Source organism: Falco cherrug, chromosome 9 (genome assembly GCF_023634085.1).
Source record: "Falco cherrug isolate bFalChe1 chromosome 9, bFalChe1.pri, whole genome shotgun sequence".
In the NCBI taxonomy this organism is placed as follows: Eukaryota; Metazoa; Chordata; class Aves; order Falconiformes; family Falconidae; genus Falco; species Falco cherrug.
In genome coordinates, this window is record NC_073705.1 from 30,232,398 (window position 1) to 30,251,925 (window position 19,528).

At 35.9% G+C, this 19,528-nt stretch overlaps 1 protein-coding gene across 2 annotated transcripts in view; it reads right to left on the reverse strand.

Moving 5' to 3' along the window:
* Positions 1 to 19,528, reverse strand: part of DNTT (DNA nucleotidylexotransferase) — a 158,286-nt gene that overhangs the window by 62,810 nt on the left and 75,948 nt on the right. For both annotated transcript variants that reach the window (XM_055721291.1, XM_027799592.2), the window contains 4 exons: positions 10,976 to 11,146; positions 9,628 to 9,699; positions 6,559 to 6,682; positions 5,113 to 5,245 (listed from right to left, as the gene is read on the reverse strand). In XM_055721291.1, coding sequence (XP_055577266.1) covers positions 5,113 to 5,245; positions 6,559 to 6,682; positions 9,628 to 9,699; positions 10,976 to 11,146 — 500 coding nt within the window. The remainder of the gene's footprint in view (positions 1 to 5,112; positions 5,246 to 6,558; positions 6,683 to 9,627; positions 9,700 to 10,975; positions 11,147 to 19,528) is intronic.

The following is a 19,528-nucleotide window of genomic DNA, read 5'->3' on the forward strand; positions in this document are numbered from 1 at the left end:
GAACTGCAGTATGAAAACTTACCTAAAACAAAGTGTCTCCTTAGCCTACTTTATTTTAAGGCAAAGATGGGAGAAACTAACAAAAAGTGTGCCTAAGTAAATACCATTTTAGAAAGTCAAAACTGAAGTTGTTGTACTAATATCTACATAATTTCTAAAAAGTAAGGCCTATTGATGATGTAGTAACTATGTACTCACATGACAGCAATACAATCCTGCTGCTGCAGAGCTAACCACAACTATTTCTGTGCTACATGGAACACAACAAAACTGAAATCTAATTTTTAAATTACTTCTGAATCATATGGACAAAGCACACAAAGGCTAACAGCCATGCTGGAAATGCCATTAATGAACATGATGATTTATTCTTATTATTGTATTTAATTCTTATTCCAGATCCTTTTCTGAACTTCTCCAGTCAAATCTGGGTTTTGTGGGTGAGTGTATTAAGATAAGAATAACCAGGAACGAGACTGAAGTCATAAGCTACGTATAGTATATAATGCTTCCTGTAATATTTTTGCTTTTAGGAACCCCTCAGTCTAGATCATTCCTTGTGAAAAAAACAAGCATCAGCAGCTAAAACAAGTTAGCAAAAACCCAGGATCTTGCAGTATGTGGTGACAATGATGAAAACAACCTTTTCTTGAAGTTACTGTGAAGCCACATCCTAACACAGAGCTACAGGAAAAAGGGGGAAAACTCCTCCAGTTTCACTGCCGTGAAACCTAGTGTGTAGTCCTCTGTTACTTGTCATTACTAACAATCCTGCAATACTAACATTATTAACAACAGCGTTAACACATTGCTAATAGGAATCAAATTTTCTGTAACATACAGTAATATATACAAGATGAGATAATGCTGTTTACTACCAAAAAAACCCTTAATTCTCTTTGTAGAATAAAATTACATTTTTAATAACCAGGAAAAAAAAATTATCAGGTGTTCAATTTAACTCTCATTTATAAGTGACAACGTACATTAGCCTAAACCACACTCCTGCCTTCGATACAAGTACACAGTACTAATCAGTGATGTTGCACACTAAAATAGTTTCTTTTTCCCCCATCCCGGGGCATCTCTTTACCTCAGTGTTGGAAGGGAAACTTCACCCTCAGTGACTTTTGTAATTTGTAATATAAGGTGTTATTCCTTGCCTGAGAATTTGTCTCCTTAGCTTTAAGAACAGTCTTAAATCTCAGCAATTCAAAGAAAGGCTAAGCACTGAAAATAATGCCATGCCAATTCTTGATTCAAAAAGACTGCATGGCAAATTCAGTCTTTCTGATAACATCGTTCATGGTGTGCTTTATATTGCATTATCAGCATCTTCAATACTTCCTTCTCTACAGTCAAGCTGATAGACCTCACTAGATAGACAACAAACTGCATTCCACACTATGTGGGTGTGATTTATTTCATAACTACAATTGTCCTACTTCTATATTTCCATGTATTTCAGCGTTGTATTTTCTGTTGCAAAATGGCTCAGGTAAGCATCAGAAAAAGATTTTTTTAAAAGGAAAAAAAGTCCCCCAGCCTCTCATACAAAACTATACCAACTTCAGTTGTATAACAAGGACCATGTTTTCCAGGCGGTTAGCTAAGTGTTTCTATAGGAGAGTACCAAAAAATTAATCTGGACTTCATGAACTTATTCCCTTTTGCTCCTGAAGGATTTCATATTAGGGAGATACTGAAAGGTTGCCATCATGACCCTTTATTTCTGTTACTTTTAGGTCTTTTTTTCCTTTATGGATTCAGATAGCTGAAAAGAGTTGCCTTCAACCAAATGTAGTATTATTGCCACTTCCAACTAAAAACACAAGGAAAGCACTTCTGATTATAGATATTTTATGAGCTATTGTTTCATGAAGACAGGCTGAAAGATGAAAGAATCAGAAAGAAAAGGCATCAAGGAAGTAGCAGACACTGAGGTCTGCTTCAGTAACATGACCTTTGGGAAGAAGTAAAAGAAAGAATTTGGGGGCTAAGCTAAAAGTACAGAATGTTACAGGTGAAGAGGAAATAAATTGTACACAACTGGTCAGAGAAACAGGCATTGGTATATTCTCAGTAAGATTGCATCAGCTTTTCCAATTTTCATGCATTACTCTAACAACTTGTAGGTCTGGTATTTTGATTAAACCACACAAAAGCAAAGCAGTAATTTGATTTTCACTTCCTGTCTATGGCCTTTTTTCCCCCCGAATCCTCCACCATTCCGAATTAGAAATACACAAAGAGGAGTCTCCAGTACTACATAATCTGCAAACAGATTGGCTTAATCCAGCTATTTTAACACAAGCAGTGACCACTGTCCTAACACAGTCTCCAGACTATCAGCCAAACCTGTGCTCAAAATATCCTTTTCTCTTCCCTTCAAGACTCCATCATTTCCACTGTCCCTTGTCCATCCTTCTTTGTTTTCCTGTTACTTTCTAACATACAGCTTAATCCTTTGTACTGTTCTTTCATTTATATCTGAAGCACCTACCACCATCCATGACTATGGCTTCTATACACACCAACTAGCGTTAAGACTAGTACAAGAAGCAATACAGAAGACTAAAGGTGAAAGCTAAAATGAACCAAAGAAAAGTAGAAAAGTCCATGGACAAGTTTGCTGGGGGTTCAGAAAAAGCTATTATTTACTTGAATTTTACGCTAGGCTTTCTAATTTTAATTAAAAGAAATGTTGCAACATTTGATTCCATGAAATTCCAGGAATCTAATGGAAAAGGTCTAGCAACTCACTAAACGTATACAGCTATATGTGTGTTTGATAGGTTTGGGAAAAAGAATGTAACTTTCCTGTTGAATCTCCATGATCACTAAGAGAAGTTCTGTTTCTTGTAATTCATCTAGTTTTCCTGCCTAGTAAATAAGGTTTATGATCACAATAAACTGCTTATTTTTCCAAGTTATGAAACAAATATACAAAAAGACAAATCTGGGTCCTGGTGAATGAATATATTATTCAGAGCAGTCATGAGCTATTTTTTTTACTTATTTATTTACTTATTTACTTAGTAGTGTACAAGGTGTAGTATGAGGGCATCAAATCAAGTTGTTTGATTAATAAAATTTGCTTACTTTCATTAAAATATCTACATAATGATGAAAGAAACAAATAATAAATTTTTAATTGAGAACTGTGAGCTACTGAGCCTACACATACTTTGCATTGATGAATACTGCTACTGTATGAGCGGGGCAAAAAAAGAACAGATGTAATCAACTCTATTGCAGTTCAGTAATCAAAATATAGGTGCCTAATAAAGGTACTTCAATCCACTTAAGTTCCACAAATTCTGCACTGCAACATTCATTTTCCATAGACTGATAAAATATCATTTAGGACTGACATTTTCAACTTAGTTTTTAAATATTTATATTGTATATTTATATTGTATATTTAAAAGCTAATTAATATACAGGATTACTCACTGAAGGCATCATTAGATACTTAAACAATTTCTCTTCTGGTTTGACACACCTATTTAGAGATACAAAATCTTATTTTTAATAAAAAAGAGAATGGATAACTATTACACCCCCCTGAAATAATAAGCAAAACAACAGGTTTAAATTTGATGTGTGAGATTCAAACTTTGTAAACAAATACGCTGACACAGTTCAAAAATATATCATATCAGAAGAAATTAGGAATTTTCAGTGTGATAACAGCTCTGTCCCTGCAACTCTCAGTTATATCCAAGTTACTAACAGAAGGTCCCCAGCTGATTTGCATCAGTGGGAAGAGATTGCTATCACATGACTCAAACAGGGACTCACAGAATGATGATGCGAGGCTTTGAATATAAAATTTTATCTTGTTCTTGTACATCTGGTCAGGGTTCATACTTGAGCCTAATGTTTCTTATTGACTTGAGCCTAATGTTTCTGTTCTATACAAATTACACAGCTATGGCTGCAAACATTCTTACAATAAATAATGGAGATACAAAGAATAATTACAGGTATCATGAGGTGGCACAATGGTGATAAAATACATTCATCACAATCACTGTACTTATATATAGCAATTACAAATTGTATAAGGTCTATGCAGGCCTATCTAGGCTCACAATAATATATCACACAAGTGATACATTAATTATTAACTCAATTCTTTTGTCTTTCACTTTCATGCCAGTTTTAGTTCCATATGAGTGATAGAACTGTGTATTTTGAGTTCTAAGAGAATACTTCAAGTATTTTTGAAAGATATTTTTATATTAAAAATATACTTGAAGTTTTACAAAGTAACCAATCAAGCAGCAAGAGATTTAAGGTGATGAGTAAGGGGTTTTTTTGGTTTATGAGCCTGACATGTACTACAAGTAGGGACATAACGGGCAACTGAGTAAAGCAAGGAACCCAGTACTCCTGAAGACTATTTCCAGTCTCAATACTTTGCTGTGTAGCTTTAGGAAAGCTCTCAGGTAAGAGCTGAAAGAATGAATTGTCTATGTCCTGAGAAACAGTTTCAAGTTTGGTTTTACAGCACAAGACCACAAGCTTTAGGAACAAAAAAATCACCCAGGAAAGAAATACTGAGATCACCTTATCTATACAGAGGTTAGGGTAAATTCAGTTTAGTCAGTGTTTACTGCAAAGTGCACTTCTAACACTACAAACTCTTCCTTAGCACATTTTGTTCTCATGTGACCAAGTTCTCAGAAAAAAAAACACCAACGTGCACACCAAAGTTGTCTTAAAGCTATTGTTTCTTTCTTTTAAGAATAACCTTACAATAGTCTCAGCCTTGGGAATTCAGATCCACTGAAAAAGGAAAAAAAAACCAACGACCAAACATACTCAAGTATGGTATGTGATCTAAACTTCATTTTCCCCCGCAAACTATTCTTAGATTCAACCATCTACAATAATAAAACACAGGAACCTGGGAATGTCATAGGCTTGCTCTCCCATTTTGAGGAGAAAAAAAAAAAAAAAAAAAAAAAGAGAGACCAAAATATAAAAAACACCTGTTGAAAAACTAATACTTTCCCACTAAGTTTCTTTCTGTTTTCTGACACAGATGTCATTTTGTGTGTACCTGAATAAAACAGCCAAGTGACATCATTTGTTTTCACTCACCTCCTGAAACCACCAGTTATGGTAACTAAAGCATCTGGTAGAAACATACACACAGTATTCTTGACAATCAAGCTTACTGCATCCGCTTCTGCCTTAGATACAGAGCTAACAAGGTCCTCATAGTAGAGAAACCCTGGAAATCAAAGGCAAAAAAGTACTGATCACTCTGCGGAATTATCAAAATCTACATAATAGTGTTAAGTATGGCCGGTGCAAAATAGCCACCTGTCACCAAGAAGTTAAACCACACAACTCATACCATGGGCAAGGGAACCCGATCTAATGGCAAAAATTAAGAAATGCTCAATCTTAAACCTGAAACTATATGTTTGTTTCAGGACATGTTGTTTTGATCCACCCTCTTCAGGAATCTTCTCGCTCTTCCCCATCATTCCTGGAGTCAGTCTCCTGCTTTGGGTGTGGGGACTGCAGGCAGGAGACAGCCTCTTCCTTCCCTCATCTTTGTCCTCGTAGTTTACATATATTTTTGTCATTATAATTTGTTACCAATTGTACCAGCAGTTACAATTTATAACAACATAGCAGTCAGGATAATTGCTCCACTTGCTGAGAACCTGGATATTTGTAAATTACTCTGACTTTCCTACCAGGTCCCATCAATGGCATTTCTGGACGTACAGCTTTAAAAGGTGCTCCTCCCGAAATGATGGGGTTCCACACAAGTAGAGGGCTCAGAGGTAGGTGAAATATCCCAGCTACCTTTATGTCTGATCACAGAGCTTGTATCAAAAGAATCCTGTCCTGCAGCTTGCTTCACATTTGGATTGAAGTGAAAGAAAAAAAACCAAGGGAGCATGAACGTGGGCAGGCTGCTCCAAGGTGTTCTGAGGTGATGTAAAATACATTGGTTTAATGCAAAAATAAAGTTACACGGTTTTAATGTCATGTTATATAACCTCCTTTTCTCAATGTAACTGATTCCTTTGTTTAAATGAGTTCCTCTATTTAGGGAAACAGTGCACACAAACAAAATCTATGGGGAAGCAACATTATTCATCTGACCATGTTTAACACTTTAAAGTTAAGATGTGCTAGGATTACGGGAGTAATTTTACTTCATTACAAATCTTGATTTATCACTAAATAGGGCTGCCTTAAAGGAGACAGGTCTTTCTGGGCTTTCCCAGTGTTGTAATTTTTTCATGACCCGTGTAATAATGGCCCATTAGTAGTTTTGTCTACAAGAGCAGATTTCATGGGGTATCTGTGTAAGCAAGAAAAAATATGCATATTAATATGCTTTGAATTACATCATCTTTAATTAGGAGCTCTGTTAGTCCAAATACTATTTTAACCTAATAATTCTATATTCACAAGCCACTGCAGCAAGAATATATGTATAAATGAACTTGGCTTTATCCTCTGATTCTGCCATCAAGTTCTTAGAGCACTGAGATACAAGTTTTTATAAGACTTTCACCTTACCTGCTTTCTGCATTTTTGACAGCTTCAGGGTCTTGTCAGCTTTTACCTCTTCCAGAGTTCGTAAACCCATTCTGTACCACTTCTCAGATGTCTTCACTCCCACTCCAAAGACTGAAGTAAATTGCTAAGGTCAGTAGAAAAGGACACATTTCAGTGTTGTTCTCTATAGCAGCAATGAATTAACAGTAAGTAGTTATGACAATGAGGTTTCACAGGGAAAATACTGAGCAGAGTTTATCCTATATTGAAGGTAAATAATACTGTAATACAAACATACAGATTCAGCTTCCTTTTTTTGCATAGTTACATTGAACAGGCGATTGGTTTTATACGTGGACAGTTCTCATTAAAATGAAATCTAAACAATAATACAGTAGCAGCCCCAGCACCTTTAAGTGATTTACCAAAATGCACACTTTCAGCTAATGCTTGAAATAAGGACAGTATTTATTTTTTTTACTGCATTTCTTGATAGAAATGCAAACAATAATATGAAGTAGCTGGATTGCCTTATACTGACGTCATAGAATAAGAGATGTCTCAAGACTATCTTCCCAGTTTGACTGACATTACAGTTTTGTATTATATGCACTACCAGCTCTCAGTTGCACACATAACATTGACGTTGCAGCACTCCTGAGAGATGGGATCAGTAGGAACCCTGTGGCTGCTGAAATTCTGCACCCAGGGCAGTGGTGCATGGAAACAGATGGTAAGTACATCAAGACAACTAATCTATTCTTATACTGCATTCTATAAAACACATATGTTTGGAGCTCACACCCAATATTGTTTTCCAAAATGGGATTCAATTTCAAGTACAAATTATAATTTTTGTTTGCCTGTATATTATAAACAGTTTTACAACCCTTCAATTCCCACAAGTCAAGCTAAATTCCTGTATGTCTTATTTGGAGCACAGATTATTTTTTTTCCAGTGGGTAAAATAGTGAAAATTCCCAAATTTACGAGTCTCCGAGGTTTTAGTATGGTTATATTCCATTTATTCCAAAATAATTCTGTACTTTAACTTATTCCCAAGCAAAGGATGCAAAGCAAAAAATGTCACAGTTGTAAAGCATTATTCAGTGGATCAATATCTGAGATGAACAGTGACATGAAAGCATGAGGGAAAACTTTCATGCTTGCCCAAAAGCACGTTCTTTATGTTCAGTTTGTCAATACTGAAGCTCTCAATAGTTTATTTGTACTTTTGTAGAATTCAGTGAGTAGCTGTGTAAGACACAAATAACTGCTTCTTTCCGTTGAATCTACAACCTCTGAATTCCAACCAAGCTAGCTTTATTTTGTGTTTTTCTAAAAAGATTAACTCCTTGGAAATAATTAAAATGAAGAAAAGAGAAAAATTAAAATCTTGGATAATGTTACATTTACCCTGCATTTCGTATCTAATAGATGAAATTACCTACTCTGTCTGAATCATGGCTGTTTAATCAGATTGTTATCTTTTAATGTTTTTGCTAGTGCTAAAAGATTTTCAAATCAGTCTATTGCTGGGTTTATAATGATTCCAAGAAACTTAATACTGGGATAGAGAAATAAAGAAAGCAGAGTCTATGCCACTATGCAAATTTTTAGGAAAAAAAATATTTCCATATTTTTCTTCCCACACCAAGATCTATGATTATTCAGTGTATTTATAGATGTCAATACAGAGACACTGCCAGAAGTGCAGTGTGAGTAGCAGGCAGCCCATTTCTTCAATTGTGTATGTGAGCATTACTTTTTTTCAGCTGGTGAATTAGGTGAACTTGTTCTCTCGGGCATCCACTTCCATAAGGAGGCAGACTGACCCTGTCATTCACGTACCCTACATCTAAAACAGACAGTACAATTTATTTCAGTTTTTTGGTAATTGTGGTCCTGGTACCAGTGAAGATCTTTTAAATTATGATGACTGATTTGTAGCATTTACCAGAACCATGCTAAACAGTAAAATGTACAAATTCACTAATATTATGGGATTCTTCTTGGCTTTCTTAGAAATACCTGAAAAAATTAGGAAAAACTGGCTGCAGCCGATTTAGCCAAAACATTGAGACTGTGCTCAACTAACAAAAGTCCATATAAATGGCTTTTAATTTGCCATGTGGAACAAGGCATAAAGCATATTTGACAAAGTGTGTCCCCTGATAGATGTTATTCTAACCTCAAGGAAATTTCCTTAAACCCTGAAACATAGGATTTAATGGCTGACACTCAATCTTTATTACCATTAAAGCCCTGTTCCTGAATCCTGCTATATATGTGAATCTATACTTCTTTTCTGAATGTTGCTGCAGATGGCATCAACAACTGTCTTGTCGTCCCTGTATTATGGGTCAGAAAGAATGGAAGAGCCTTTTGATAGCTGACGTAGAAGTGAGTAACGTGGGGGAGCATTAAACAGTAGCATTCATTTTAGTCTCTAATTTTTTCTGAAGGCACAAACAGGATATTTTTTGAGATTAAATCTACAAATAAAATTGGAAAAAAAAATATTTTTCCAGTATATGTTTTTCCAAGGGAGAATTCACTAAATATTTAAGAAATGGGAACTGCAGTATTTATGAGGTTTAGGTTGCTTGTGTCACACAACATGAAGCGTGACCATAATTCTGAACCTACAATCTGCCTAACAAAGAAACATCTCCAGTTTTTCTTCTGCCTCATGCAGGAGAGAATTAGAATAGATCCGACTCACCTTCTTCACCTGATATTTTCTAAATGCTAGAATAAGATGGTGTAGTATTATAATGATAATCAACCGAGGAAAGAATAAACCTTACACGGAGTTAAATTTATAGCAAAGGGTATGCATTATATTCATCTTCAGGAAAAAGATTTATTTCAAGCTTAAAAGCAACTGTGTATGCATCACATTAATTATAAAGGTAACAGATTTCACCATTATTCCTTACTCTATCACAGGTTCTCTCTTTATTCAAAACTTTTCTTTCTTATCTATACTTGATATTGGATGTTCTTTTATAATAAAATTATGGTTATGTATATGGTCTACTAAAGGGAGGGAAATTTTAAAACAGCAACAAACCTTAAAAGATTTACCTTAAATGACTTATACCGTTCATCGTTTAACACTTCTTCAACTCTAGAACTCTCTCCTTCTTCAATAATCTCCTAAACAAAGAAAAATGTTAATTACAAAAAAATAATCAAGACTACGGTAAGATTTAGTAAAATAATCTAAAAGAAAGCCTTATCAACCTGTACAAACATGAAGAGTACCCTTAGCAAGCATATTGTTTTACTCCATTAGGATCAAATTCTTCAATCCTTTTTGAGACAGAAAATTATTGAAGGATGAAGGAGAAACTGGAACCACAGAATAAATTTCACAGCACTTATTTACTCATAAATTTACTCAAGGATGAAGTAGAAACTGGGACGATGGAATATATTTTGCAGTACTTATTTACTCATAAATTCACAGCCAGAAAGCAGTTATTCATCATAATCTATCAATGAGTTGTCCTGAAAATTAGATTTCATTTTTTGGTTGAGTTTACTTCCCTTAAAAGTTAGAGCATTATAAGAACAGATATGTTTTTTCTTGAGCATACAGTTCCTTCAGTCTTGCTGATAAAACCTAAAATTAAAAACCAGAAAAATCCAACACCAAAATAATAAAACCCCAACAAATCATCCTATTTTCTGTGGGATCATAACTGAATTGCCAGTCCTCAGGTAGCAGGTACAAAGAGCAGTTTGGAGGCTACATTCTGAACCGGTAGAGTGAAGCAAATGAGGAGCCAGAGTGAATCACATCAGCCAGCAATGACCTCTCCAGACAGCAGAGACCCCTGACCAGCTGCCTGCTGGAATAACAGCACCTGAGATGTGGGATCCTGAAAAAGGCTAAGAATTAAAGAAAAACACAGAGAACACTCAAAGCTCAAGTAAGAATGTAAAGTTCAGCTGTCAAATAGCTAAAAGGCTCTGCTATAACTCATAGCAAGGTAGGATTTAACCTTAAAGTCCTAAATATTTACCAGTTTGCAGAAATAATATTTCTAATAAAGTTTTCAGGTAAGCAAAGTGATGTTGCCAAGGGCTGAAGTCACATGAAAAAAACTATCAAAAGTTAACCTGTCACATCCAAATCAAAGCAAGCCTTTAAAAATTACATACAAAGGTGATAGTGCATTATATAGTAATTTCTATTTATTCATTAGTTACCTTTATTCCTAAGGGTAGAGGTTCTATGACAGAACCTTATGTTACTAAAAAAGGTTTCCAGAAATCATTGTGTACTTACTAAAAAGGATAATATAATGTCATTACAGGAAATACAGAAGGTTGCATAAATACACAGAGATATCAGTGCTGCATTCTGTGACCTCTAAAAGTAGATCTGTAAAAGAATCAACTGGCAGATAATTCAGAGGTACGCTACCTCAATGACATCTCTGACTCTGTCTCCCATGCAGGGCAACCCCTGTATATCTTTCATTCTGGTTACTGGAAATGGAAGACTTTTCAGGACAGAAGCTGCCCTCAGAAATTCCAGGCAGATTATTTCATTTTCTTTGAACTCATAATTTTCAGCCATTATCTCAAAGGCATCCTGGAGAGGTGTAGAAAAAAAAGTTAAAGGTTAACAAAAACTTAAACTATTCTGTATACTCCTTAGAAAGATTACCTTGTATGCTAATTCAAGAACGATTTTTTATACTAAGGTGAAAAGATAGAGTTCATTAAAAAAATTCAGCATAATTTTTGAACCACTTGAAATTTTCTAGGTATCACAAAAATTGTATTTTAGAGGCAAATGTGGGAAAAGATTCTGATCTGTAACAAAGCCAAACTTTAAAATCTTTTGTGAGATACACTTTCCATATTCTGTGCAGATCTAATAAATCAATGTGAAATAGCACCATAATTATTAGAATTGTGCCCAAACACAAGTAATCCAGCAGGTCAGTACGTGACACCTTCATTTTCAGACACAACCAAATAGGAGTTTGTGGCAATACTGGAAACCACCTGCTTCTTTTTGAACTGGCAGCTATTTTTTATTTAGTAATTTAGGGAACAAACTCTCTTTTTCCTCACCTTTCAGATGTGTAACCTGTGCAAATAGAAACACATTTTCTTTATGGTTCTCCAGCTACCCATGGCTTGGTGTATTCAACATAGTACTCAATACTACCCGGAGACTGCCAGTACAATTATTTTTTTTATTAACTATCCATAAACCATTTAGGCAGCTTTGAAGTCTCCCCCCTCCCAGAAAATAAATGCATAAATGTGTGTTTGTGTATATATATAAATATAAATAAAAATAGGAACAATTTGTAGAAATGCAACGCAGGAATGGATCACACAGTGGTGGAGAAGAGAGGCAATTCTTTTTGTTTCCCACTGCAGAATACTGTTTCGGGAGAGAACAAATACCGCCAAAAGAGGTTGTAAGTAACTTAAGAAAAGTAGTTGTGGAGACTTGCAGCTGGAAATCTGAGTTCTTAATGAAATTTTGCATAAAACCTCAAAAATTTTCAAGACTGCAAAATTAACTGGTTTCTTCAGAGATGTTTGAGTGTATCATTTCCAGAAGAGACTTTCACTGTTCAAAATATTTATCTAAAATGCATCCCACACCTGGCTGTTCGGGATGCTGCTGTGCACCATTCAAATGGCACAGACCACAAGCAAGCCAGCCTTGCAAAGCTCCCGCACCCCCACACTGTGTCCTGAACTCCTGCTAGAGATCCCGTTTCTTACTCCCAGGCCAGTCTCTCAAGAGCAGCTAACAGATCCCAGCCCTGAAAGGGCCATATGTCCCACTACATCAGTTGCTGCACATCCTTCCTGTTTCCCAACTTACTCCTGTTTCTTCTTTGACCCACGAGGCACTACAAAATAACAAAGAAGTGGCTGTCAGTGTGCATCTGCCTGCAATTATCACTTCACAGAGCTGTAGTGCAATGTCTGTCCAGAAATGTTTTTGGAATAAGGATAAGTAACGCCCTGTGATACAGGGATCAAGAGACAGCAAACAGCTTACTAGAACAATGACTGTGGTGGATAGTAGGAAGGATTAAGATTAAACAGCTTTTCCCTGCCCTCAATGCTTATGGGATGACTGTTCACATTTAGGTTCAGATTTCATTTCATTTGTAATTAAATGTATCATTATATGGTTTAAAGAATAATAATTACAGATTTTGCTTTGATTTTTATCTTGGCATTAATGCATTTTGTATTGGGAGATAAAGCCAAGCAAAAACCAGCAGACCCTGCACATTCTAAATGCCACATGCGTAATATCTCCGGGTGAACTGCAGTCAGTTCCAAGCCTGCTAACTGACATGACAGCAAATCCAGTAAAGTCGACTCTTTATTATATCCGTGGAATTGAGAACATCATCTGTCACATATCACCTATCTGCAACAAAGGAATACAGCCTGATTTAAACAGCAATGAAAAGATTTTACTTGAGCTACAGTCATTTAGATCATTAAAATACAACAACTTCTTAAAATTAAACGTATCTTTCATAAGGAGTGTATATTATTTACATATTACATTTCATTGTTTCATCAGTTCTAGAAAAATAGACTGATAGGTTGTTTCATTCAGATTATAAACATAGTTACACTAAAGCAAAATGAAAGTTTAAATCAAAGTCTTGAAGAAAACGTTGTCTTTACTGACCATAGGATTTGCAAAATTTTCCTCTTTTAAATAAAAAATATGAGATCTTAATTGGTTTGTCAGTGTCCCTTTAGAAGAAACAGCTAACTTAGCTGACCAAAACCACCCCACTTTCCTTTTCTTTTTTTCCTGTGCCATGTTAAAGTGTATTAAAATAATTAATTAGGGCTTATTACAGAGAATTTGCTTTGTTTTATATCACCAGTATAACTTCACTCCTTGATCTCTCTACAAATCAGTCACCTGTTGTCTTTCTCGCTGGAAGAATCCTCCCTTTTAGCTGCATATTTATTTATCAGCTACCCTGATTAGTAAGTGCTGTGCAATTCCATTTTCATAACATTTCACGAAAGACCTCTTGAGAGAGCAAGCTGTTTAGCAAGATGCTTGATCTGGAAGTTTCTACTACTATTTACATTTCACTGGCCCTTGGGTATAAGGAATCAAAGAGAGGGGGGAGAATGGTCCTTGGGGGGTAGGGAACCACAAAAAAATATTCTATTACAAAAATAGTGCACAAAAACATTAGCTTCCTTACAGCTATCTTTAAAACTCTTGCAGTAGCTAATTGTCGGATTTATCCAACTGCTCTTCTTTTGTCTTTTTTTCCACATTTAAGACTTTTATTTGCTTGACAATTATGTTGTATTTAATTACAAATCCTTTTGGCTAAAGACAGTTGTACATTATAGTTCCCATTTAGAAAGAAAACTAATGCAGAAAAGGGGAGAATTACCAGTGTGAGGTCACAAGAAACATGGATTCATCCCAGTTTGCATATGGAAGAAAAAACACAGCATACACAGTACTGCAAAGCAAATGGGGAAATGTATTTTACAAGGGGGATGACAGGAGTCAGATGTTTTCCCAGCTGTGGATTTTTTTGGATGTTGTCCCAAGTTCTTTTTGTTCTTTATCAGCTTCAAAGGTTCTTTCTACTATGCAGTAGAAGATGCCAATTCTTGCTTTAAGTGAGGTTTACAGTTCCACTCACAAAATTATGATTACTTTTGCTTTCTTTTTCTCTCTTTACAATCTGTGCACATGGATACTCAAGAAAGAAGTGTTTGGCAGGAAATGTCTTACTCTCATTAACACTAACTAGCAGGATTAGTCAGGGGACAGAACCAAAAAGATATAGTTGCTACCTTCTTGTTAGTCTCTTGAGAAAAAAACATAGAAAACGGTTCTCATCAGTACCTGCTCAGTCATATGTAGTAATGACACAGACTGGCAAAGTTATCTTCTTCATTAGGAGGCTGAAACAGTCTAGGGATGTTTTTTCTCACTCCCAACAGGTGGCCTTTCACATGCACATTTAAATAGATGTATTCTATGCTGAAAAATCAGCTATTGTGATAAATGTGTCTGCATATACCAGCACCACTGCTGTTTTAGAGAGGTATTAGCCCCTTCCTACTAGCAGGATGACAGTTTTCAGAAGAGCAGTGTCACCACCATCATTGAAAGAGATAATCGCATGTAACATTTTACTCAGAGGCTGTTGACAGTCAATGAGAAAATATAATCAAAGCATTTTTATCACTCTAGTTTGCATTTTTCAGTGTTTTCCCGCCTTGGTGAAGCTCATTAAGCTGTTTTAAATAAACAATTAAATAGTATTGAATATTCATTATTCCCTGTACAAAACATTGCCTGCAAATGCTGCAATTAATTACAGATCTCTCTTTTTATATAAAACTGCTTTTGACATTCTTTTTGATAAAATCTTTCTGCTTTAAAAAAAAGAAAGCAACTGATCTCCAAGTGGAGTTGCCGTCTATTGAATATTATAGTCCATACTGAATAATATTTCAGAGGGGACAAGCACACAAAACTCCTATATTAGCTGAGAAAAAGCTAGCAATCTATTAGATCTATGGTGAAATCTACTTATGGTGATATAAAAAGGAAAGTTACTGACCCCTCAATTATTCTAAACCTCCATATTTCTTACATTAAGAACCTCACTATCTTTTTATCAATGAGATCAATACTCAGATTGCCTGTTTAAAAGGTACTAGTTTAACAAGAAACTAAATATCTAGAGATTTCTAACAGGTGGGATTTTCATAATTTCTGGGGTATTCTGCAGAGGCTGCTCTAATTAAATGTGAAAGATAGCTGGGCTACATTTCAGTTCTTCAGTTTTTGCAAATTTTCCATCTGTATCTGAAATTGTGGAATGTATGTTAGTGAGATGGGCTATAGAAAAATTTGGGGATGGAATAGACTTCAAGATTGCAGCAGGTCAGATACAAAAGTACACAAAGATTTTGTTGAATTATCTTAAAAATAAGGAAGACGACGGATACACTGACAGAATTATTGAAGCTCATTTAATATCTGGTATTTAAGACCTAATAAGACAAAATATCATTAACAAAGTAAAGTTATGAGGAAGCATCTTGCACATGTAAAAATGCATACTAAAATACATTATAAATGCTAAAAATCACAACACCAAAATCAATATAAAGCAAGACTCTCAACTACTATATGAGAACGATTCTCAGAAAAAAAACAGTAATCAATAATGCTATGCTAGTTTATGCCTGCTGAACAGCTAACTCAATAACCTTGAACACTAATCAGAGTATGAATCCACACATATTCAGAAAAGCAGAAGCTAATGGTCCCATGTTATGTTTCATACTATCCTGCTCATTTCAACAAGACCATCAGAGTAGTTCCATCACCACTTGCAAAACAGTCTTCAATAACCTCAGTGTAAGACTGTGAGAACAGACATCACCAGTATTATACTATCAAGAGTATATTTTAAATCTAATCTGTTTTGTGGAGAAAGCATTACAGCCGCAGCCTCATGGACAGGGCACTTCTTATTCACTTGTCTACAGCCACTGCTCCTCTGCTGTGTGACCTTGGAAAGCTGCTTCAGACCTCCCTGCCGCTGTTTCCCTTGCTATCTTTCATTTGCGGTCTGTTAGGGCTATGAACTCTCCAAGGCTTGGATTGTCTTTTACAATGTGTGTACAGCATCTCTTATAAAAAAGGCCTCTATCTTACTTGACCCTGCAAGTGCTACTGCGTCACAAATAAAAAAAACCCAACATACCATTACACAGGTGAACTTAATCCACCAAAGTGTGCTAAACAAAAACCACCACCACAAAATCCTACATGATACCTGGTTGAAGGACTATTATGCTTAGAGCAGCAATCTGAGATTAATTGCTTTTCCTCTCAATCACTGTTTTCTACTTGAACCTTATTTATTAAGTTGTAATTCCAAAGGCTGGGTCCTAGTTCTCATCACAGTGCTCTTGCCAGTGTTTGGTCTCCATTCAAAGTGATTTTAAAGAGATCTAGAATGAACCATTCATTCAAATAATTTTCTTCTCACTTTACACTCCCCAGTGTAAATCCTAATTTCATGTGTCAATGGGAAGAGACATAGGGCATATGAATACCTTTTGTATACACACAGAGAGAAATTAAATATTTTCAGGTGCTTATTTCAAGGGCAATTAAGCAATTAGAGCCAACATGTAGTGTTGGCTAAAGTCATTATCAAATAAATGATCCATTTTTTTCCAATCTGATTTTTTTTTTAATCTGAACTGAAAAGCCCAATACTCACCCAGGGCCAAAGATTTCATCATGACATCTTACATCAGCTGGAGAAACAAAGGAGCTGAGAGAATGAGAATAACAGTAATAGCACAACGTGCATGATCTTGGGGTCCTTGTATACACACTGTCACTAGAAATAAATAGCTGCTAGCTCCAGCTGCTCCTCATATTAATCAATAATAACAGGTTCATTTCTTACAACAGAAAAGAGTGGTACTCTTGAGAAGTTTCCATATTTTCCCATGTAATGTAAAAGAAAACAAGACAATTGTGAGAAAAGATTTGCTGACAGAGCATGAAAGTGCAGTTAGTGCCAATCACCTAGCATTGTCCTAGATATGGTGTAATAAGAAACACAAAGTGCTAAATGTATAGTACATGTATTAATATGGCCAAACAAGGCAACATAGATTTGATGTATACATACAGATTTGGGTTGCTGAAAAGTGCAGGCATATTTATATTCTCTCTGCATTTTAAGGAGCACCCTTGCACTTACCTTAAAAATGAGAAGAGATATTTCCTCCATAGACCAAACCACCAGTTCATACTGAATAGGTGTATCTTTCACATACATTTACAAAATTTGCAATTTTGATGTACTGCGTGGAGAACTTTTACTGAAGCAAGCTATGTCAGTTACCACATGTTATTAAGGGTATGCATTCGGTTAGTGATTTTCTACCTATAAAGCTCCCAGGTTCATTATAAAATTAAAGTTGAGGTTCTTCTGAGGTCTGTTTTAAAATCGAATAATAATAAACGCTGGAGCCACTGGCATAACTGATACATGTTTCTGTAGGTACAAAAGAAGAGAAACTAAAAAAAGGATTTTCCCCCCTGCCCTCTAACAGAGTAGAAAGGAAATCCGCATCTTTCCCATGGTAAGCATTCACTTTCTCATCACCATGAATAACAGCCAAAGCAGAGTAACATTCAGTAGCATTAGCAATAAGCCTCAGAATCACAGAACCATTTGCCTCTGACTTAATTAGTTTCTTCTGTAAGAATTAAATTGTATTTTCCTCACAGAAGAATGTCTTTCTGAATTTTATTGCAGTCTGGTATTAATATTCAAATCCAACAACCCCTCTCAGGCACAGCAGAATGGCTCCATTTATTTTACCACAAGAAAACACAATGCAGCCCCCAAGTGTATATTTTCAGTGGGAAAGAGAAAGGATGGCTAGCTATTTACAAATGAGCCAGAGAACAATATTGTAATATTAAACATTAATGTTATTATGGAATATAAGACAAACTCAAAGGAAGCATGGTAAGGTACAGCCTCTGGTGAAAATGATTTGCCCTTTTGTTCAGCTTCTTTAGTAATCTGAACAGCTACAGTTCACCTGTGGGTCAGGGCTCTGCATTCAGGTGATTCAGGTGAATCATCCACATCAGTAAAGGCCCTGGCAGTGGTTCCCAGCCTATGTACTGTGAGGCCATAGTACATGACCCAAAGACTGCTTGAGGCCCCACAAGTCTGAAGCAGTGGCGAGTCTCCTCCATGAACTGCCACACAACGCCACCACCTCCTCCTGGGCATGCAATTTGACATATTTTTCTATTCTTCACACAACGGGTCTTGCTACTACTCCATATAAAAAAAAAAAAAAATTAGGTAGGATTTACCCCATACTGAACACAATCATGAAACCTTCACATCTGCAGTCTTTGCCAGTCCTTCTGTAGCTTCTTCCATGATGTAAAACAGGTTTGTTGCACCTTTCTGCAAGTTATTTTCTGGCTACTACAACAGAAAGGGAACATAGGACAGCTGAACACTGAAATTGGACCTAGCATGTTAAACCACCACATTGAGCTCTCATCAAATATCTCTGCTATTTGGTTTTAATAAATAATCTTTGATGATAAAAACATACAGAACAGGACTCAAGAGTAAAACTGATCACTAAATACCAATTTCTCCATAAATCAAGTCTCCAAAAATGTCTCTCCAAGAAATCAGCCCATTTGAGGCCTCGTTGTACACACGCCACTGCTTACTGTTTTCCTGCTCTTCTGAGGAGACTGAAAGGTGTCAAATTTAACTACTTCTTTTTCTCAAACATAACTACTACTCATTTGAAAGAGGAATTTGACACAGGGTATCAGGGCAAAGTACAGTAAGAGAAAGGATCTGTGAGTTACCCAAGAATGTGTAAGCAAATAATGGCTTTCCACTACTGTTACAGGCAAGATCAAAACACATTATTTTCAAGCTAACCAAAGAAAACAGAAAATCTGTAAGAAAAAGGAACTACCCTGGCTCAAAGAATAAAGTTGTTACACAAAATACTACCATCAACACATAATTCAAGATGGTTTGGACCTAATTTTCAGGATGTACAGCATTGCGCCAGGGAAAATCTGTCATTTAATGGTTGGCTGCCCACAGCATGCACAAGTGAATTATACCAATGCTTGAGTGCATTTGTTAAGTGATCACACTGAAAAGTCTGTTGGAACACTTTTATTCGAGAACATGAATTACAGGCTTAATACAAGACTGACAAAACAACAGCAAAACTGAAAACCAGACTTCTGTTGATGTTAGGCAGACTAACTGGCAGGCCTCCAGGGAATGGGCCAGCTCTTGTAGTCCATGAACATCCAAAACTTCAGCTGTCATTGCAAGCTTTGGTTGGGAGGAAAAGGAGCAACAGCCCTAAGGAGTTACATAACTCTCAA